Source organism: Vulpes vulpes, chromosome 1 (assembly GCF_048418805.1).
Source record: "Vulpes vulpes isolate BD-2025 chromosome 1, VulVul3, whole genome shotgun sequence".
Taxonomy (NCBI): Eukaryota; Metazoa; Chordata; class Mammalia; order Carnivora; family Canidae; genus Vulpes; species Vulpes vulpes.
The window spans coordinates 115,650,221-115,671,614 of NC_132780.1; the positions used below are offsets into that span (position 1 = coordinate 115,650,221).

The following is a 21,394-nucleotide window of genomic DNA, read 5'->3' on the forward strand; positions in this document are numbered from 1 at the left end:
GGAGGAAATTAGATGCCTGTATTTAAGCCACCCAGTTGCTCTTCAGTTCACTCCTGTCTTGTTTTCTTCCCCATATCTTCCAGTGATATTGCTCAAGCTCAAGGTCCCCAGTAACCCCTGGCTTTTAAAATTAATATCCATTTGTTTAAGTTTACATCTTATAGTGAGCATTATCTAATTATGCCTTCTTTAAAACCATAAAAAATCCCCCTTTATTGTGATATAAATGAAATACTATAAAATTCACCTTTTAAAGAATTAGCATAGTCACAAAGTTGTACAGCCACCACGACTGTCTAAATCCAGAGCGTTTTTATCACCCCCAAATAAGACCCTATACCCATTAGCAGTCTCTCAGCTCCTATAATTATTAATCTACTTTTTATTTCTAGGTTTGCCCATTCTGGACATTTCATATAAATGGAATTATACTATATGGTCTTTTGTGACTGGCTTCTTTTACTTAGCATAAAGTAAAACTACCTTTTGCTCGATAAAATCATCTTCTCTGCTGACCTCTTCCTGGCCTGGTACCCCAGGCTCTCTGTGTTAGATTCTCTTCCCTTCTTCTCTACATCCACTCCTCTAACTTGAGCCACATGTGCCATGAACTCCCAAATCCATCTCTCTTACCCTGACCTCTTCCCAGAGCTTCAGGCTCATGCAGTCACCTGGGGAGTTGGCATCTTCACCTGGCTAACAGGCCATCACAGATTGATATGTCCAAAACATGAATTCAGTTTTCATCTCGAGCCAGGCTGATTCTCCTCTAGTTGATGTATTTCAGAAAGCGATGCTGCCATCCTCCAGTCAAAAACTTAATCCATTATGAAGTATGTACTTATTTTTGTGATGATTCGTTTTAGTTCTTTATTTCTCACTAGTCTGTAAGCTCCACCAAGGCAGGGACAGTGCCTGTTTGGTTTACCATTGTATACCCAGTGCTTGGCTTAGTACATACCCAGCATGTAATAGGGAAGTATAATATTTGCTGAATGAATGAATAAATGAATGAATTTAAAGAAGAATAAGACATAATTCTTGCCTTCAAGTTGCCTATAATCTTATTAGAGCAAACAGATGTCCATGTGTATTGTTAAAAACTATTTAAAAAGTACAAAGTTAAATGTCAAGTAAGTAGCAATGCTTTGGGAGTTCAAAGGCAGGATGATTAGGGAAGGCAACAAGAAGAAGGTAAGTTTTAAATGGGTGAAGACAAGCATGAGCATAATAGAAAGCAAAGGGGGACCCCTGGGTAGCTCAGCGATTTAGCGCCTGCCTTAGGCCCAGGGTGTGATCCTGGAGACCCAGGGTCGAGTCCTCCGTCGGGCTCCCTGCATGTAGCCTGCTTCTCCCTCTGCCTGTGTCTTTGCCTCTCTCTCTCTCTCTCCGTGTGTGTCTCTCATAAATAAATGAAATCTTAAAAAAGAAAAAAAAAAGCAAGCAAAGGCCTAGAGGTGGAACTTGAGTTGTATAGGAGATAGTAGAGAAACTGCTGCAACTAGAGAAGCCATTTAAGAAAACCACCTGTTGGGAGGCAGACTGTACAGCAGGCCAGTGCAGGGAGAAGTGAAGGACCAGGGCTGACTTCCTGTCAGGCACGCTGACATCATAAGTAGCTAGGTGTTTTATAAATTCAGTCTTTTATTTGGGTATCGGTATAAACAAAACTATATTGAATATAAATGTAAACTTTTGGCATAAAAATAATCAGAAAAAAAGTTAAAAAAATCTGATTTTGGAAATTAACTTTGTTTGCAGTTGAAGAGCTCACTCATTATGCTTCAGAGAACTTTTGATCTACTAAATAAGAACAAGACTGGTGTGACTGTCGAAAGCTAGTGATCTCAAGGCCTGAAATTGTAGAGATACTTGGAACTAAAAGAAAACACCTTAAAGAAAGCCAGAGGATGGAAGATTTTAATTGTCATGGGAACATTTCCACAGTTTCTCATTATTGGTACTTCTAATATAAACATTCTTTTTAATAACATTAATTTGATAACTAGTTTCTGATGGCCTCAACAATCCATTCTTTCACTTCTTATACATAATTCTAAGCAGTGAATTTCTCCAGTGAAGCATGAAGTTTGTGGATTTGAATTTCTGATACAAAAAGAAAATGAGACACTGAATTGAGTAGTGTGCCTAATTTTTACAGTGAGGTTTGAAGTCTGATGCTTTATCTGTTAGCACAGAATCAGTATGTCTCTGATAGGCTGCTTTCCCAGTTGAGATACATTCAAGAGGCTAAAGAAGACAATAGAAGAATGAACCTCTTTATCATTACTACTTTTGAAGGACCATTTTTCAGGCATATATTCTGACATTTCCAAGTTTGTGTACTGTAAGTATTATAGTGTCTGAACTTATTCAGCATGCATATTCAATTGTCATCCTTTTGAGTCTGTAAGTTGGTAATTATTATCTGAAACATTCTTGAGCCATGTTGTATCTTTTTGAAGAAATAGTTGTTTCTTCTTTAGGTAGCTATCAGAGGTGAGATCTTCTTGTTTCAAATGGCAGAAGAGACAATTCTGAAAAAGAAAACATGTAGGATACCAACACTCAAAATGAAGAACCATGCTTTCATTTTAAAAACCGGATGATTATGTAAAAATCTGGGCATTTAGTGATATATCAAATGAATACTTGAACTAAGCTTGGCTTCAGCTTAGCACTCTTTCATGGTAGAAGTGAACCACCTTGTTGAAAATTGTGGATTACTTTTTAGTAGCCACATAATGTCTCCATTTATTCACTCGTGTGTGGCTTGTTTCAGTGGGTAAGTTATAAGCAGACACAAACTTTAGCTCTTCAGTAAAAACTTTTGGGGTCACTGTGTCCCAATACTAGTGCAATGACTGACTGAAGTTTGAAGTCAGATGGAAGTTTTGGCTCTTTGATGAAAAGTTTTTAGGCATATATGTCTCGATACAAGTGATGTCTGGAACAAGAGAAGGACAGTGTGGAATAATTTGTATGTATTCTTACTGTTTGGACAATGCTTGCCTTTAGTTAAGTGTTTCTTTCTTTCCCCAGAGCCCCATGAGATTGCTAAAGTCATTTTTGAAATGCCGGTAGAGAATAACAGTATTGACTTGATTACAGGGAAATGGACTTCTCTGGGTGATTCCCAACAAACCTACCTTGGGGTACCAGTGTACTTACCTGGGAGTTTTCTGATTTATGAAGTGTGGCTGTGATCAAGAGTCACTGGACTATAAACTTGAAGACTTTGTTTTCTGTTAAATTCACAAAAATGATCAGTGGCAAGCTGAATATTTTGTGATGCTTCTTTAAAAACTTGTACTTCGTAAAAATACCTCAAAGACAATTACCAAAGTTGCTTTATAGATTGACTAAACATGTATGTAGGCAGAACTGAGTTAATTGTATGAGCCTGTTATATAAATTGAGTATCAATAAAACCCAAAATGTCTGAGCTGTAGTTTTTCTTTTTCTGTTTAAAAAGGGAAAAAAAAGTTCCCCAGCATCTCCACCAAACAAAACAAAAACAAAAACAAAAACAAACAGAAAAAAAAAAAAAAAGGAAAAAAAACCCCCAAGAAACAAAGTAGAAACCATGCAATAGCGAAACCGTGTATATGGGCCTACACTCTTTAAGAAATTTAATGCAAAAAAAAAAAAAAAAATTAGTGCAAAGATAAAACCCAAAGAGAACTCCCATTAGGGCAGTTTCATTTCAAATATGCGGTGCGTTGGCACAAAAGTACTAGTAGGCCGGCGGGTCGAGTGTAGAATCTGCTCGCCAGAAATCGTGAAAATGAACAAGCTTTCCAAATGAACAGCTCAGGGACAGCGATGGGCCTTTAAGGGAAGGCTGGGGGACTTGGGGGCGGTACCCCGGGAACAATTTGCGGTGCAGAGCTCCACCTAAGCCTGTTGCCGGCGTCCGAGCGGGGACCCGCGCCGGGCGAACCCTCGGGCTCCCCGGGTCTCGGTCTCTCCGTCGGGCGCTCGGCGGCCCGGGGCCTGGGGTTGCCCCGCCCACGTCCCGCCCGCGGGGCCGCTCGGGGGCCGGGCCAGCCCGCAGGTGCGGGTCCTCGGGTCCTCGGGTCCTCGGGTCCTCCGGGCGGCGGGGGCGGGGCCTGGGCGGCGGGGGCGGGGCCTTGGAGGGGCGGGGCCTGGGCGGCGGGCCCTGCGGGGCGGCGGGCGGCGCACGTGCGGGCCGGCGGGCGGGGATCCCCGGCGCCGGGGGCGGGGCACCCGGAAGCGCGCGGAGCGGCCACGCGGGGCCGGCGGGCGGCGGGAGGGCGGCGGGAGGGCGGGGAGGTGGGCGCACTGCCGGGGCCGGGGCCGCGGCCGCCCGTGCGCACAGGTGGGCGGCGGCGCGGAGCCGGGGCCCCCGGAGCCCCGCGGAGCCGAGCTCTGCAGACGCGGCCGCGCCTCGGGGGGAGCCGGCCGTGGTGGCCTCCACGTCGGCCCCGGAGCGCAGGTAACTTCCCTTCCAAGGTCATCCGTGGGGCGGGGCGGGGCTGGGCGGCGCTCGCGGGCGGCGGGGGCGGGACGGGGGCGCGGGCCGGACGGCGACCCGGGGAGCTGCGCCGCCGCCCCCGCCGCCCCCCGGAGGGCGAGTTTGCACCTGCGCGGGGCCGTCCCCGCCGGCGCCGGCAGGTGAGCTGTGGAGGGAGCCCGGGCGCCGGCGGCCCCGCTGGGAAGGGGCGGCGGGGGCGGGGGCGGGTCGGGCCGGGCCGAGCGGAGCCAGGAACGCCCGGGGAACGCGAGACTCCCTCCCCCTCGCTCCCCCTCCCCTCCCCCTCGCTCCCCCTCCCCTCCCCCTCGCTCCCCCTCCCCTCCCCCTCGCTCCTTCAGGCGTCGGCGGATTATCCGGGAGAGGCGTGCGTGTGGACGAGGTCGGAGCCAGCTCTCTTCACCTTTACCTACTGCGGGCTCCTCGCACCTCGAGGCGGCAGGTGGGCATCATGACACACAAGGGCGGCGTGAAGCCGGGGAAGAAAAACAAAGCCGAAGAGCCCGAATTGGAGCCCCTGTGCTGCTGCGAGTACATAGATCGGAACGGGGAGAAGAACCACGTGGCTGCTTGTTTGTGTGACTGCCAGGATCTCGATGACGGATGCGACAGGTAAGGGCAGGGCCGCCTGAAGCCGACCCCGGACCCCGCGACCCCGCGTCAAGCTCCGCGTGCAGGACGCTGGATTCGCTCTTGCTGCTGTTCGCAGGGATCTAAGATTGAGAGAGACCTGTGTTCTGCGTCAGGTGTGAGCATTTCGTAAAGGTGAATTACTCAGGAGCTCACAAGTGCACAGCGGTCTCTTCAGCTCAGTTTAGTAGGACATTATTATTTTTCACTTAAAGGGAGAAGCCGGTGGGGAGAACAGGCAAATAAAGGGATAGTGGCAGGTTAAATGTATACAAAAATGAAGGGCAGACCAGAATCTGTAAATTTTATTTACCTATCTGTGTCTTTTTTTTTTTTTAAAGATTTTATTTATTTATTAAAGAGAGAGACGCGTGTGAGTGCACGGGGAGAGGGAGAAGCAGGCTCGCCTCCTTGAGCAGGGAGCCCGATCCCAGGATCCTGGGATAATGACCTGACGGGAAGGGAGATGCTTAACCACCTGAGCCATGCAGGTGCCCCAGAATCTGTAAATTTAAAATGAACACGTTACTACTAGGAGGTTCCTGCCTTCAATGTGTTCCCAGCATCTAGGGATCGAGTACTTGAGGCTGGACTGCACCTGACCACAAAAAGCCTTGAGGGTTGAAAGATCATTTTCCTGCTGTTGGAATTGGCCTCACCCTTGTTCCTGGGGAGGCGATCCAGTCCAGAAGTCATGTCCCTGCCGTGGACTGGCTGTTTTTTTTAGCACGACCAGAAACGCTATCTTGACCAGTATCATTGCATTTGGCTTTTATTTTCAAATCCATTACCCCGGGTGTTGGAAATTACTATCCAAAAAGGTGATATTTAATATCAGAGAAAAAATTTTGTACCGAACAGGAATAACAAGGTTTGGATCCATTTTCCAAATAATCCTATATCTAAAAATTGTTGCCATATGGAAAGCATAGTGTGGGAGGAAATAAGGATGTTGGGAACTTGCTTTTCCCAATCATAATTACTTCCGGTTACAAAAGCTCACTGTAGTGGCACCTTGCTGACTTAGAGCCCGGTGCATTCATCTAGACATGAAAAGCGTCTTGGGACCACTGTAGTTCACTAGCAGAGCCCTGCAGCCCTTATAGTTCTTTTGTCATTATTCCTTGATTGTGTCTTGAGTCTTTTTTTACAGGTATTTTAAAATTGATTTAGTCTAAAATCCATACGGAGAAAATGGAGCACTCTGCTTTAATGAATGGAAAAATGAGCCTGTTTCCGTAACCTCCATCACTCGAGACCACAGCTCTTCCATTAACCTTCTAACTCTTTCTCCCTTCTCGCCCTTGAGACCTGGGCCATCCCTGAGCTCTTGGCTCCCTCTGTACCCTTCTCTGGAGAGAGGCTCCCAGTCTCCCTCTGTCCTGCTATGGTGTGACTCCCGTGTTCTCGTCTCCTCCCCTGCCCAAGTTGTTGCCTTACTTTTCTGAATTGTTGGTCTACAATCCAGAGTCACCATTCCTTAAACTGTTCATTGTCTTGTTAGCCTAAGTGTGCAAACATGTCAGCAAATCCCGTATGTCCACGAAGCTCAGGCATTTGGCTCTTCCTAGCTCGCTCTCCCCTCTTCCTTCTGCAGCCCCTGGTCCCGCTACACTGGCTCCTCCCTGGGTGCGGGACAGGTGTGTGCTGCACACGTGCCGCGCCCCTGGGACGCCTTCCCCCGCCCCCCGCACCAATACCCGCCAGCTGTCCAGGTGTGGGGTGCACACCCCACCTTTTTCACAGAGATCCCTCTAATGACTCCACCCCATGGTGTCTCCTCTGAGCGCCTCACAGTGTTTGGCCACAGTAGTTCATGGGGCAGTTTTGCTGCTTTGTCTCTTCTCATATTTCCCGACCTCCCCTGTCGTCTTCACGACCAGATGGTGAATTGTTCTGAGGATCTTAAGTCTCTATAGTCACCCGGGTCCAAACAGCACTTGCCCAGGCTACACCTGCATTACTATGTATCTGCTTCGTGGAGAAATAGTTTTAACTGTTGTATTTCTAAACATCGTCTCCCCTTTCGTGTTAAAAAGATGACCTGTGATCCAAAGAGCTCACGTTTAGTAGTTTGGAAGTAGAGTGCTTGGCCTTTGGCCTCTTTCAGCATGTGTCCTGCTGTTTGGCCTGCAGTGCTCCGTGGTTTTGAATTTAACAAACCCAAGTGAAGTGCCTTCTCTTTGTGCTCTTCTGAATAGATGGATTACGTGTAAGTCGGTGCAGCCAGAGACCTGCGAGAGAATCATGGACACGGTGTCTGATCGCCTCCGAATTCCTTGGCTGAGGGGGGCCAAGAAGGTTAACGTTAGCATCATTCCCCCGCTCATCCTCCTGCCCGTCTTCCTCCGCGTGGCCTCCTGGCACTTCCTCCTGGGGGTGGTGGTTTTGACCTCCCTCCCCGTGCTGGCCCTGTGGTACTACTACCTCACTCACCGAAGGAAAGAACAGACTCTGTTTTTCCTGAGCCTCGGACTGTTTTCTCTGGGCTACATGTACTACGTGTTCCTGCAGGAGGTGGTCCCCAGAGGGCGCGTGGGGCCCACTCGCCTGGCTCTTCTTACCTGCGGGTTATTTCTGATACTCTTCGCCTTGTGCAGAGCCAAGAAGAATCCAGGCTACCTCAGGAGCCCGGCAGGCAGCGAGCGGCCCGGGAGCGGCGGCCCCGCCGAGCGCCCGGGTCCCGGCGGCCAGGACAAGGCCCGGGGGCCTCTCAGCAGCCGCGCGCCGAGGGAGGAGATTCGGGGCCCCTCCGGGGTGCCGGCCGGGAGCCCCGCCAAGGTGAAGGAGGACTGGTGCGCCAAGTGCCAGCTGGTGCGGCCGGCGCGCGCGTGGCACTGCCGGATCTGCGGCATCTGCGTGAGGAGAATGGATCACCACTGTGTCTGGTATGTTGGGAAGACGTGGAGGCTCGCGGAGGGTAAAGCCCCGTCAGCCGCCGGCCGAGCTCGGGCTTCTCCGGCCTCTGCGCCCTCCCAGCCGCACACCTGCACGTAGCCGGGGGCTGCTGGATGTGCCCACCTCGTGGGCAGTTCTCCCAGCTTCGCACACGTGGGTCCCTCAGTTGTTTCCTGAAGGCCCTTGTGGTCGCTGTCGCTGCTGTCTTGCTCTTCTCTTCCGGGCTCCCCTCACTCACTTTCTCCTCCGTAGAACAAGTCTCTGCAGTTGAGTGGTATTTGTATGTATGTATGTATATATATATGTTTTGTTTTGTTTTGTTTTTTTTAAAGAATGGATCAGAATCAGCCTAGGCATATATCCCCCCTGCTGGGCCTTTTGAGCGCAGAGCTCAAGAAAGCATTCCCCTATTTGTCGGGGACTTTGTCCCCTCACGTGCGTCCGTCACCCCGATGGCTCCCAGTCTGCAGGGTTGAGGTGAGGCCCTGCGACGTAGCTCCCTGTTTTGCTCTTTGCGGAGAAACGGGCTATTTTGGTACCTGCCCGCTGGCCAGCGCCAACCCAGGACACAGGAAGGGCCCCGCCCTAGGACATGCAACTTGTAAAGACGATGTTGCTGCTTCACTGAGCAAGGCTGAGGGAGGGTATAGTTAATTCAGATGCCAAGGCTGGAAGTAGCGTGCTTGCTCTTGCTACTCTGCAGCTCTTGGCTCTGAAGGCCCTTGTGGTCAGTGAGTTATGCCTTCTGTGGTTAGGATTCTGGTCACATAGCACTCCCCCCCCCCCCCCCCCCCCCCCCCCCCCCGCCAGCCCACAGAAGGGGACGTGGGGGAGGGAGAGGGTGCAGCAAGGCCAGGAGGGCCTTGGAGTGGACCTCAAGGGGGGGCTCAGGCATAGGGATGCTTTTTTTCTGGGGCTTTCTTTAGGAGTAAACAGGTATTTTCACTCTCAGATTTTGAGTCTTCGTCATATATTCGTGTGTGTGTGTGTGTGTGTGTGTGTGTGTGTGTTCGGTGGGGGGGGTGGCCCATCGACAGGTGCTGGATTGCGGAGGGCCTGACAGCTCCATGTAAAGGAAGATCTCTGCCCTACAAGTGGCTATGATACAGAACTCTTTCTCCCTGACCAGCGAATTGTTCTTCACCTCACACCCGGTTTCTAACCTCTTGGGAATCTTTGTATTAACATATGTGTTTAACATATATATTAACACACTATGTAATACTTGTGGTTTTAAAGTTTTCCTAACTGATGTCACCCTTTCCTTGTGGTGGTGGCTGCAGCATTAACACACTTCATAATTGGGTAATAGACTCGTTAGGATATAGAAAGATTCCTAGCCGGGTTCTGCTTTTTACTTGGTTACGTCCTTAAAGTAATGATATGGTTTCACTTTGGAAAGAGCAGAGAATATAAGGCTACGCCTCTCCGTGGGCAAGTTTTTAATTCCCTAAAGGTGAAAAATAAGAGAACTTACTTTTTAATTACTGAAATTCACATTGTCCCTGTTTTGGAAACTTCCTTGTTTATTATGTGAGTTATATGGAGAACTTTTTTTTTCTTTTTCGTTGGACTGTAGTTGATCTACAGTGTCCTGTTACTTAACAGGTGCATGGCATAGTCGTTCAACGTGTATATTCATTATGAAATGATCACCGTGATAGCTTTAGCTGCCATCAGTATCAAGAACCTTAAAAAATGTCTGCTTTTTCTTCCCCCTATGCTGTTTTGAGGATAAATAGCTGTGTTGGAGAATCAAATCACCAAGCATTTATACTTGCCCTTTCGGTCTTCTTGCTCACTTCGGTGTACGGGATCACACTGACCTTGGACACCATCTGTAGAGACCGAAGTGTCTTCACAGCTCTCTTCTATTGTCCTGGAGTTTATGCAGATTACAGGTGAGATGCTACCGGGGCACGGAGCACAGAGACGAGGGAATGGGTGGGTGTTGCCGTTACCTAAGGGGCTGTGATTTGCTGCCAGGGTAGGAGTTTCCAACCAAAAGAGAGGACAGGCTGTTGGATGCTGGGTATCCTTGAAATGGCCAACAGAATTGTGCCTTTTTCTAGGGTGATGTCAGAAGGATCGTTGACCCTTACAGAGTGAGGAACTAGTACCCTCCTGCAAGTAGGACTGGGCTCAGTCAGGGACTTCCAGAGTCAGATGGCCACGTGCATGCCCAGGGTGGCAAGAGTGAAACTAATACCGTAAACGAGCAGTCCCAGGGTACGTGTGCAGTCTGTTTTGTCATAAATCATCTCGGCAAGTCCTCACTTCATTGCAGCTTTCTCGTGCTCTTTAGCCCTATCTTGATTTATTGCTTCTGACCCCTTTGTGGAGCTTCACAGTTTCTATGACATGTCTTTACTTTCTAACCTCCATTGGTTTTTCCTGTTCTACTTTTTGAAAAATCACCACTCATGATTACTGTGGTATCTAGGTCAAAATTTCCTTAGTTAGGCTGGGGCACATTTCTGTATTGTAAAGATCTCTGTGTGCTTTGCTGCATCAGCCCCAGCCCCCCCGCCCCTCCCCCCAGATGGCTGCAGGCCCCTGCCTCTGTTCTTCATCTCCTCCACGGTCTGCGCTGATGCGGTGCTGTGTAGTATCTGTGCCTTCCCCCCTCCCCCCGCCCCCAACCTGCTCTGAGCTAGGACAGCGCTGCCTTCGTGGTTCTTTTCTCAGAACAATCTCTGCTTTACCTACATAGCACCCCTGTGAAGGTATTTATTAGTCTGTGGACAGATCTCCAATTGCCATTATAGGTCTAGATATTTGTGGGCATTATTAGAACAGGTTGGTCCTCCTCCTCAGGGTAAGTTCCTTTTTTTTCTGTATTGGGTGTGCTAGTAGGTTGTGAAATTCTGCAGTCACAACTGTGCGTAATAAATGTCCTCCAGCAGAGCATGGCTGTATGTGGTGAAGCATGAGTTTTGTGGGCTTTCTGGGGGCCACTGACATGGAATGAGGAACCCATGCTGCCATTGGTACCTACCCAGTGTACAGGTGTTTCACTTCGCCTTGTTGAGCCCTGGTGTTCCTCATCTTTATGGTGAGGTCATCACCTCTGGGTCCCTTTCACCTTAACAAATGAAGATTCGGGATAGGTTCATTTCCAGCTAGCTCTTCATTTGCAAATGTTTGAAAATAATCAATTGGCAGACATGAATCAGCAGCCTCTCCTGTCTCAGTAAGGAGCTGAAGGGAGCTTTCTTGTCCTGTGCGATTGTTCGGGTTGAGGAAGCCGGACCTGGAATGTGATTGTGCTTCTACGTAGAAGTGAAGGGGAATATGAAACAAGACGAAATCAGAGAGGGAGACAAGCCATAAGAGACTCTTAATCATAAACAAACTGAAGGTTGCTGGAGGGGAGGGGGATGGGAGGATGGGGTAACCGGGTGATGGGCATTAGGGAGGGTCCTTGACGCAGTGAGCACTGGTGAATCACTAAATTCTATCCCTGAAACAAATAATAACACTTCTACATTAACTACATTGAATTTAAATAAAATTTAAAAGAAAAAGAAGTCAAGGACTCACAGTGTTGGGAGTTGTCTTCTCACTTGCGTTCACCAGCATTGTGCTGAAGAGAGCGGAGACAAATAGGTTGAGCATCGTTCCTGGGTCCCCATCCAGGCTTCCTTGAGGACGTGTATAGCAGTGTCCTGGTGCCTTGATTTTCCCCAGTTAAGAATAACTTAAGAATTGTTCATTCATTTGATAGATTCTAAATGCTGTTATGTCAGCCACTGTGTTGGTTGTATGGGGGATACAAAATGCAGAAACATCCTGGCTCTTCTTATGTACTAGAAAAAGAGCCCCCCCAATAATTCTAGCATGAAAAGGACATGTGAGTAGTCATAAGGTAAGCATTCAGGGTCCTGAGGGTAGAAAAGTATCCTCCAAGTGGGATAGTCGGGGAAGGCGCCAGAGTCCTCATTAATGGGTACCGTGTGTGTCCAGTGTCGAGATGGTGCCAGCTTTCTGACTGGAGAGATGGGCAGTCCTGACCCCCTCTTTGTCTTCCAGCTCGGCTCTGGCCTTCACCTGCGTGTGGTACTCCGTGATCGTCACGGCGGGCATGGCCTACATCTTCCTCATTCAGCTGATTAACATCAGTTACAACGTCACCGAGAGGGAAGTCCAGCAGGCCCTGCGTCAGAAGACGGGGCGCCGGCTCCTCTGCGGGCTCATCGTGGATACAGGCCAGTACAATCGGGGCTTCCTGCGGAACTGGCACCAGTTCTCCACGCTGGGCGCCCCCCCCTTCCACCACCCCGCCGAGGACATTGTCTGAAGTGCCTTCTGTGTGGCTCTGTGAGGGGTGGCCCGCCCTCTGCTCCCGTCCATCGAACACTTCAGTGTCTGCGCAGGATGTTCATTTTTATCCCCAGTTTCTTAAAGGCTATATAGGGCCACGCTCAGGTTTAGACACTGGACTGGGAAGAAATGAATTTTTCTGACTTCAACTTAAGAGATTTTTATATCAAAGCAGTGAAAGTAGAGCCATTCTTTTCCAGTCACCTTGTTAACTCACTCAGTCACCAGGAGTGGAAAAGGATGTGGATTGCTAGTGCACAGATCGATAGAAGCAATGCCCATCCGTTAGTTAGGGGAGAAAGAGTTTGCATCAGGAGGGTTTCCAGTCCCTCTTTCAGTTCCTGATAGCCATGTGACCCTCAGTTGAGTCGCTTCCCCGAGTCTCAGGTTCATCCGTAAGCGGGGTGCTGATACCGGCCCCAGCCACCTCACCGGCGTGAGAGTCATGCGAGGGACATGGTATGTGGGGAGCACTGGGAAGTGACTGCAGCACCCAAGAGGGATGAAGTATTATTAGGAAAACTCAAAGACCGAGAGAAATGTTTGTAGGTCAGAGTACTGAAGCCAAAACTACCAGAGTAATCCATTTTCAGCATTTCAGAATGAAAGATCCTCGGATACCACATTGTACAGTTGCGGGAATCTCTCTTTCTGAAGTATGAGACATTGACTACTCAGGATGGTCGGATGGACGCACAATGTCCCCTGATCCTGAAGGCACAGTCAATAAGCTACGATTATCGGTAGGATAATACAGTGGTTGTGGGTTTAGGTGATGAGTCCTTATGTTTATCTCTTTGTTTCTGTATTTATTGTTTGGATTTACACTAAATAGCTCCAAACTCCAATAGGCATTACTGTTTATTTCCTCTTTCCGTGTTTCACCTGGGAAGGTGCTAGCACACTTAGGATGAGGCTGGAAGAGGAGAACAGACACCCCTGTGGGGAGCACTTCACTCTCGCTCCTGGGTAATGTGGCTGATTAATAATCAAGGGCTTGATTACCCCCCCACCCCCCGCACTCCCAAGAAGTAATGCAAACGCCGTCAGTTACAGCACTCGGTTGCAAAAAACAGTTTTCTGGCTCAAACTCTGAGAAGTTGATTGACCAAGAGGTCAATCCTTGCACATGACTTCTCATTGACCTTTCCCTAGAAATCTCCTTGGAGAGAAAAAACAGGGTATATGTGCTTTCCGCTAATTCATGGCTTATGGTTCTTCCCTGGCTCTTCCTAAGATCATGTTATTTTAATCATATCTTAAAACTGAAAACATATGAAAGATTAAATATTTGTAGAGAACGGGTCTGTTCTGCCATAGAGGTAAGATGAGGCACTTTTGGATAGGGAAAATACCCTCTTGAAATATTTGGTTTTATACACGTACTGATTTTGCAATCCCAAAGAAAATTCATGAGTCCCTAAATTTGCTTTGGTTTATAGCTTAATGTAGGGAAAATACTGCCAGCTGTTTCAGTCTGTGCGTGCATGCTGCTGTCGTAAGAAGTTCATACGTGTTGTGAGGAAGTACTGCTACTTCCTGCAACTCTACCTTCGGTGGCTGGCACCATCCCTAGTCCTGCCGCGAAACAAAGCTGTCCTCCAGACACTCACCACATTTTTATACAGGCTTGTCGCTGCTCTCCCCAGAGATGGATTGTTTAACCAGTGAGAGGCTCCGTATTCCACTGGGATGAGCCAAAGAGCAAGTCTGGGGATGTTAGCAGTCTGCGGTTTCTCCAGTGATGCCCTTGCTCTGGCCCAGAGTCAAGCATTCATTTGGAATTAACGTTGGATCCCATAGAACGAGTTCCTTGCTGCTAGGTTTGTGATAAGAGAGGAATAAGGTCAGGGCCAGCACATGCGGCCAGGAATCCCTAGTTGTGGTCTCTCGGATGCCAGATGTACCACCAACTCTGATCTCCTAACATTAGATGATAGAATTCCTAGGAACGATAAGATAGTGATTTTAGCCTCTTGCCGAATCTTTAATAGCCATCAAAACAGGACACGATAAAGATGAGTGGTACCCAGAAGACCACGATCAGGTGGGAGAGCTAGGAACGACTGCCGGTTTTATCACGGCACCCCCCCCCCCCCCCCCCCCCCCCGACGGCTTACTACCTGCAGGGGCCCTGCTCAGATTCCCTCCCCTGTGGGAGGACTCCTTCTATAGGTTCCGGCTGGTTGGATTCAAGGTGCTTGTTTTCAGTTCCTTGAGGTCTGCGATTGGCATATACAGGAGAAAGCCCAAGGGTTTGAAAAGTGCAGTAGCTGTGTGGGGGTAGAAGCCTACTGAAGTATTTGCAACCAACAAGGGGCTGTCTGGGAGCAGGGTTTCTCTAGGCCCTGGGACACCCTCCTAAGTCTGCACTTCTAGATTCTTACATCTGTTTATGACCCGGAACGATTTGAGGGATTTTGTCCTTTTAAAGGACAAGGCTTGTGAACGACTGAGTCCCAGAGAAACCAGTGGTGGTGGTGACGACGACCACAGCCATGGGGACACTGTTCTGCAAACCTATGAGCCGGCAGTTTGTTGGCCATGAGGGCAAGCCCTCCGCCGCCCCCAGCGTAGTTCCCTTTCCTCCCCCACCCTCCCCTCCACTTCCTCAGCCTGTTAGTAAACATAGGGATACGGAGCTCGGCAAATGATCTATGTTCTGACCTCCTCCATTATGGTCACACCATTGTGTACAATTCCTGGGAAGGAGAAGTGGGTCCTTTTGGAAGATATAAGGGAAAAATAGTTGACAATCAGGATCGCATGAAAGGAGAAGGTCCTTCAGTATTTAAAATGTTGGGTTTTTTTGTTTTGTTTTTAATGATACCCAAAAAGTACTTTGTGGTCATAGCTCGGCCCACCTGAAATGAAGTGACCATTAAGAAGCCTTAAGTGAGTTTTAGGGACCCTGCTGCTCATGTCACCTCAGCCTCCGCTGTGTTTGCTTAGGATACCGGGAACCTTGGCCATTCAAGTAGTGTTGTCCTTTAGTGAATAAAGTAATTGCTGTCTTCCACTGTGCCACCTGCCTAGCAGAGACTGCTACAGGCCTCCTCTAATGCAATAGCCCTTGGTACTCCTAATATTTTTAGTAAGAGAAAATTTTCTATACTAGAATCTTCCACTGCCAGAAAACACAGTGCCAGGACGGTTTCTCTGTAATACCGACCATCTGCTTCAGAGACTCTCTTTCCTTTGGGTAGGATGTTAGCTTTTTATTACAAAACTCAACTAACATAAGCAAAAATACGAAATCTAGAAGCACAGTTTTAACCAGGATGTTTAACAATGCTTTCTGACGTTTAAGGGTCTCTCTAAACGAGGTAAGTAGGTTTATAGGACTTCATTTTAGCCATATTTAGGTACCCTGCCTTTGCAAAAAAGAGAATTTCCTCAAACAAGCGAGGGATGATAGAGACTTTTGGTCGCAACACCTGTTTGGAATCTGGTCTTCTCGTCAGCGTGGCAAGTATGCCATTTTATATTAAACACTGCCAAGGTGATGCAGGGGAGAAAGGAGAGCTCTGCTCACCTTAGCGCGGAATAAAATCTCCTGCGTTCTCGTGGGTGTTTGCTGTGATTAATAGAAACGTTTTGCAAAACCAGCTAAATGTGATCCTGTTGCTAATGGACTGTTACCCCAGTTCAGTTGGCACCAAGTGCTCTCCTGTAGCAGCAGCAGCAGCCAAAGACGGAATGGTTAACGGAGACCAATTTCTTAGAGGTTGTGGCTATTTCCAGCTATTTCTGAGTTGGGCTTTTGACTTACTGCCACTCTAGCCTTCCTGGTGGCAACTTTACGTCTAGAAAATTCATACTTTAAAGGCAAAGTTTTGAAACCAGAGCTTAGTCTAGTCTAGTGACTGCTGCACCAGACATCCCTCCCGTCTTTCTTCCTGGGGCACCGCTGACACGATGCCATGGTCTAGACCTTGCAAGCTCAGCCTGCTCTGATCCCGTGGCCTGGGGGATTCGATGGCTTACGTTGTTAGGGCTTTTGAACCTTTTTATTTGATTACATTTCTGGGTCTGATGTTAGGCTAAAGGAAGCCCGGGAATATTTAATATTCGATACTTAATGTAACTGGCCCAGCAACACTAAAGGGGATTCCCGACGCCGGCGCTGGAGGCTGCGGGCTAAATGTTTTGCACTGTTTTTATACTTGTATTCATATCCTCTTATCACCTCAGACTCAGACACAAGGCCTTTTAAATGGAGATTTAAAAAATTACTGCCATTTATGTAAAATAACGTACTGTGACCAAGTTGCTTAAATGGAAAATAAAGTGCTTTCTTTAAGGGAAGTAGCTGGTGTTTCTTCGTGCGTCTCCTGAACTCTTGCTTTGAGAGAAGCCTGTTAGAGCCAGGCTGCTCCTCCGCCCACTGGCGCGTCCCCATCCTGTGGATGGACCGCAGTTACCCCTTGCCCTATACTGCGCTTTTCCTGTGGTTACTTTGCTGGTTTTGCAGGCCAGGGACAGTGCTTAGGTGGGCATTTGGTTAGCAGTAACGTCTCCAGTCCTGCCTCTCGGGCAGCCCACCCAGCAACAAGTGCAGGCCGCTGACCGAGGGGATGTTCCTGTGGCTTCAGGAGGACCCTTAGGGAGGTAAGAGGTCCCCACTGGCCCAGTCAGAATGTGGGTGCTAAAGACACTAACTGATGCTTGAGGTGAAGTAAAAATAAAAGAGAGCTTGAGAGAGAAAACTTAAGCTTTCTGAGGTTTCTTTAGGCCCCTGGCACATGACGTAAGGGAGCCACCCTTCCTTCTCTGGGGCCTGGCACTGACGTCTGGGTGCTGACGTCGCTGGGTAGCATCTGCTCTAGTAGCATCCTGGCTGCGGGAGGGTTAAGCAGAGAGTGATCTGGATGGAAAGGGATTCAAGAGGAGTTACTTTTAGTCCTGTTTTCATTAGCGGCTGTTAAACCATTTTTAAAGGTCAACTGTATCATCCTATGAAAGGAAAAGACGTGTGGGGACAGGATAGAGAGGGAATAAAGTGCAGCTTAGAGTGTGGTGTCCTTTCTGAGTAAATCCTCACACATGTCCCCCCCTTCTGGGAAGTAAGGACAATCACAATTTATTGAACACACAGCATTTTATTTTACCATCTAGAATGGTCAACTTAGCAAACAATGGTAGTTGCCTCGGGGCTGCAAGGGACTGTGTCATACTGGGTACACTGGTTGGTTATAACAAATTCAACTACTAGACCTGTATTTTGGAATGAGCATTTTTTTTTCTAGCAGGTAATTCAGACATTTCACAGAAGAGCATTTTGTCAGTCTTTATAGTGATCCGCACCTGAAAGATGGAATCGGTCTTGGAATTCAAGAGAAGTACGTGGAGGCGCGGCTCAACCCGAGCCGAGGACTAGGAGACAGAAGGTGTTGTCTGGAGTAGCGGCTGGGAGCATGGACAGACACCTCCATGAACTGCTGGACCGCCCGGGGCCGTCATCAGCCTTTGGACTTCCCTCAGGCCTAGCAGGTTGTGCTGAAGACAGGGGCCTTGGGTGCCAGTTTCCCTGAAATGAGACGGGGCTGCCCGTAGGTCGTTGGCTCCGTGGTGTCCCGCCTGCCGCGATGCCGAGCTGCTGGATGACTGACCCCCTGTGACTCCTCTCTGCATACTCGCTGCCTCTAGTTTCTATTAAAGTTACATCTGTCAACACCCCGTGTTAAGCTGTAAGGACACATTTTCCTTCACAGACTCAGGCAGGCACACACTTGTCCTCTTAAAGTTTATGATGCTGAAAATAGAAGGGATGCATTTGAGTAGTGGAGCTGTACCCTGCTCTTTGAGAGACCGGCGGGGACGGATGCTCTCGTGAATGAATTAGCAATCCAAGAGAAATCAGAGGAGGAAGTCAAAGTCCCTGGAAGATTCCTTTGATCTAAGAAGTAGTTGACAACACAGAGCAGGGGGACGCATGCGTACGTGGGTGCCCATCCGGTGCTCCCCTGGTGCCCCACGGGCTCCTCTGGCTTCTCCGACTGCGCCCCCCCAAGGCTCACGGTGGGGCGAGCAGCTGGAAGTCTGGGAGAATTTCCGCTACCTTCCTGCGGAGTTGCGCTCGCCTTTCTTCTTTTTTTCTTTCCTCTTTCATAAACTTCACAAACTTCTTCCAGGTCTCAAATGTGATCCAGAGAATCCTCCTTTAAACACAAAAGGAAAAAAAAGTTAAACACCATGGACTGGTTGACTTTCCGTCTGAGGTACATTAAAAACCGCAGAAGAGTAATTCTTGGAGTAAAAAGATAATGTTCTATAAAAGATGGGGAGACCAAAACTGGGATTCTATGAAGAAAATAAAGCAGCGAAAGAGAATGGAGGGACCAACAGGTTACTTTTATTTTCCATCGGGGTGGGGGTGGGGGTGTCAGAGAAACCCTCCGTGAGGTGACACTGGGGCAGAGCACCCAGGGGCCCCTGGAAATGCAGGTCATGAGGCATCCCCAGGTCATCTGGTCACAGCCTGTACCTGTGCTCAAGATGGGACCAGCGGCCTGGAGGCTCCAGCAGCCGAAGCCCTGAAGGTAGAGATGTTGGGAGAGCAATTGCAGCATCAAGGTCTAGGCACTGGGGCCCTGGTGCTCAGACTTACAGGCGTGTTTCACTGTGCTGCACTTCAGACAGCACGTTTTCTAAATTGAGCATTTGCCGCAGCAGCCCTGCCTTGAGCAAGTCTATTGGTACCACCTTTCCAGTAGCACTTGCTTATTTGTGTTTCTACATTGCAGTTTGGTAGTTCTCCCAATATTTCAGACATTTTCATTATCGTGGTATTTGTTACGGTGATTTGGGATCCGTGATGGTTGACGTGAATACTGTAACTGGGGCCCCACGAACCACACCCATATGAGACAGCAAACTTAAATGTGTGTGTCCTGATTGCTCGGCTAGCCCTCCCCCATCTCTCCCCCTCTCCTCAGGCCTCCCTAGCCCCTGAGCTACAACGGTATTGAAATGAGGTCAGTTAATAACCCTGCACTGGCTTCCATGTGTTCAAGTGAAAGGAAGAGTCACACGTCTTTCACTTTATTATTATTTTTAAAGATTTTATTTGACAGAGTACAAGTAGAGTGGCAAGCAGAGAGGGGGGAGAAGCAGGCTCTCTGCTGAGCAGGGAGCCCAATGCGGGGCTCAATACCAGGACCTTGTGATCATGATCTGAGCTTAACCGACTGAGCCACAGCTCTCACTTTATTTTTTTATTTTATTTAATTTATTTATTTTTTCACAGCTCTCACTTTAAATCAAAAGCTGAAAATGATTAAGCTTAGTGAAGAAGGCATGTCAAAAGCCAAGACGGGCCAAAAGCTAGACATCTTTTGCCCAAAAGCCAAACTGAGTGCAAAGGAAAAGTTCTCAAAGGAAATTAAAAGCGTGAATCCAATGAACACACAAATACTAAGAAAGCAAAACAGCCTTATTACCAATATGGAGAAAATCTGGATAGAAGACTTTCAAACCAGGTACGACATTCTCTTCAGCTAAAGTCTAATCCAGGGCAATGCCCTAACTATTTAATTCTAGGAAGGCTGAGAGGTGAAGAAGCTGCAGAAGGAAAGTTAGAAGCTAGCAGAGGTTGGTTCATAAGGTTTAAGGAAATGACCAGCTCAGTAAGATCCAAGTGCCTGGTGAAGCAGCAGGTGATGTAGAAGCTGCAGCAAGTTTTCCGGAAGACCCAGCCGAGATAACTCGTGAAGGTGGCTACACTGAACAACAGGTTTGCAATGTAGATGAAACAGTCTTACTGTGGAAGAAGATGCCAGCTAGGACTTTCTTAGAAGTAGTCAGTACCTGGCTTCAAAGCTACAAAGAACAGGCTGATCTGTTAGGGGCTAAGGCAGCTAGAGACTTAAAGTTGAAGCCAATGCTCCTTGATCATTCCAAAAACCAGGGCCCTTAAGAATTCTGTGAAGTCCCCTCAGCCTGTGCTCTATACATGGGACAACAAAGCCTGGATGACAGCACATCTGTTTATAACAAGGTTTACTGAATATTTTAAACTCACTGTTGAGACCTATTGCTTGGGGAAAAAAAGATTCCTTGCAAGATAGGACTGCTCACAGATAATGCACCTGGTACCCGGGAGCTCTGATGGAGATGGACAACGAGATTAAGGTTTTCATGCCTGCTACACAGCATCCGTCCTGCAGCTCATGGGCCAAGGAGTCATTTTGACTTTCAAGTCTTATTTAAGAAACACTTTTCTTAGGGCTCTACCTCTCACATATAGGGATTCTTTTGATGGATCTGGGCAAAGTAGATTGAAAACCTTCCGGAAAGGATTCACCATTTAGATGTCATTAAGAACATTCATGATTCATGGGAAGAGGTCAAAATATCAGCATTCACAGGAGTGTGGAAGAAGTTGATTCCAATCCTCGTGGGTTGAAGGGTTCAAGACTTGAGTGGACAAAGTGTGTGCAGATACGAGGGAAACTGAAAGAGACCTAGAATTAGAAGTGGAGCCTGGAGATGTGACTGATCTGCTGTAGTCTCATGACACAACTTTAATAGATGAACGGTTGCTACTTACAGATGAGCAAAGAAAGTGGTTTCTTGAGATGGAATATACTCCTGGTGAAGATGCGAAGACTGCTGAAGTGACAACAAAGGATTTACAACATTACATAAACTTGACCAAGCAGGGGATGGGAGGATTGATTCCAATTTTAAAAGAAGTTCTGTGGGTAAAGGGCTACCAAATAGTATCATATGTTACAGAGAAACTCTATGAAAGGAAGAGTCAGTTGGGGCAGTAAACTTCGTTGTTGTCTTTCTGAAGAAACTGCAGTCACCTCAACCTTCAGCAACCACCATCGTGGTCAATCAGCAATCATTAATATCAAGGCAAGACCATCGAGCAGCCAAAAGATTATGACTCCCTGAAAGCTCAGAGGATTGTTAGCCTTTTTGAACAATAAAGTTTTCTTAAGGTATGTATATTGTTTCTTTAGACATAATTCTTTTTTTTTCTTTAGACATAATTCTATCACACATTTAATAGTATAAACAAATTTTGTTAAGTACTGG

At 47.9% G+C, this 21,394-nt stretch overlaps 3 protein-coding genes across 15 annotated transcripts in view; 2 read left to right on the forward strand and 1 right to left on the reverse strand.

Annotated features, from left to right (window-relative positions):
* GRAMD1C (GRAM domain containing 1C) overlaps positions 1-3,445 on the forward strand; it is an 86,962-nt gene extending 83,517 nt beyond the window's left edge. For all 4 annotated transcript variants that reach the window (XM_072723537.1, XM_072723553.1, XM_072723548.1 and 1 more), the window contains one exon: positions 1,762-3,445. In XM_072723537.1, the coding sequence (XP_072579638.1) occupies positions 1,762-1,842 (81 nt within the window). In that variant the 3' untranslated portion in view covers positions 1,843-3,445. The remainder of the gene's footprint in view (positions 1-1,761) is intronic.
* Positions 3,446-4,304: 859 nt separating this feature from the next.
* ZDHHC23 (zDHHC palmitoyltransferase 23) lies at positions 4,305-16,654 on the forward strand. Of its 2 annotated transcripts, none has more exons than XM_072723637.1 (5): positions 4,305-4,459; positions 4,837-5,107; positions 7,327-8,013; positions 9,757-9,924; positions 12,056-16,654. In XM_072723637.1, exons 2-5 carry the CDS (start codon positions 4,947-4,949, stop codon positions 12,321-12,323), a joined length of 1,284 nt encoding a protein of 427 aa, XP_072579738.1. In that variant the 5' UTR covers positions 4,305-4,459; positions 4,837-4,946; the 3' UTR covers positions 12,324-16,654. The 2 variants fall into 2 exon arrangements, with proteins under 2 accessions (XP_072579738.1, XP_072579727.1); XM_072723626.1 differs by having other exon boundaries at positions 4,328-4,459; positions 9,766-9,924.
* A 774-nt stretch (positions 16,655-17,428) lies between these two features.
* Positions 17,429-21,394, reverse strand: part of CCDC191 (coiled-coil domain containing 191) — an 89,812-nt gene continuing 85,846 nt past the window's right edge. For all 9 annotated transcript variants that reach the window (XM_025990082.2, XM_025990081.2, XM_025990083.2 and 6 more), the window contains one exon: positions 17,429-18,507. In XM_025990082.2, the coding sequence (XP_025845867.1) occupies positions 18,363-18,507 (145 nt within the window). In that variant the 3' untranslated portion in view covers positions 17,429-18,362. The remainder of the gene's footprint in view (positions 18,508-21,394) is intronic.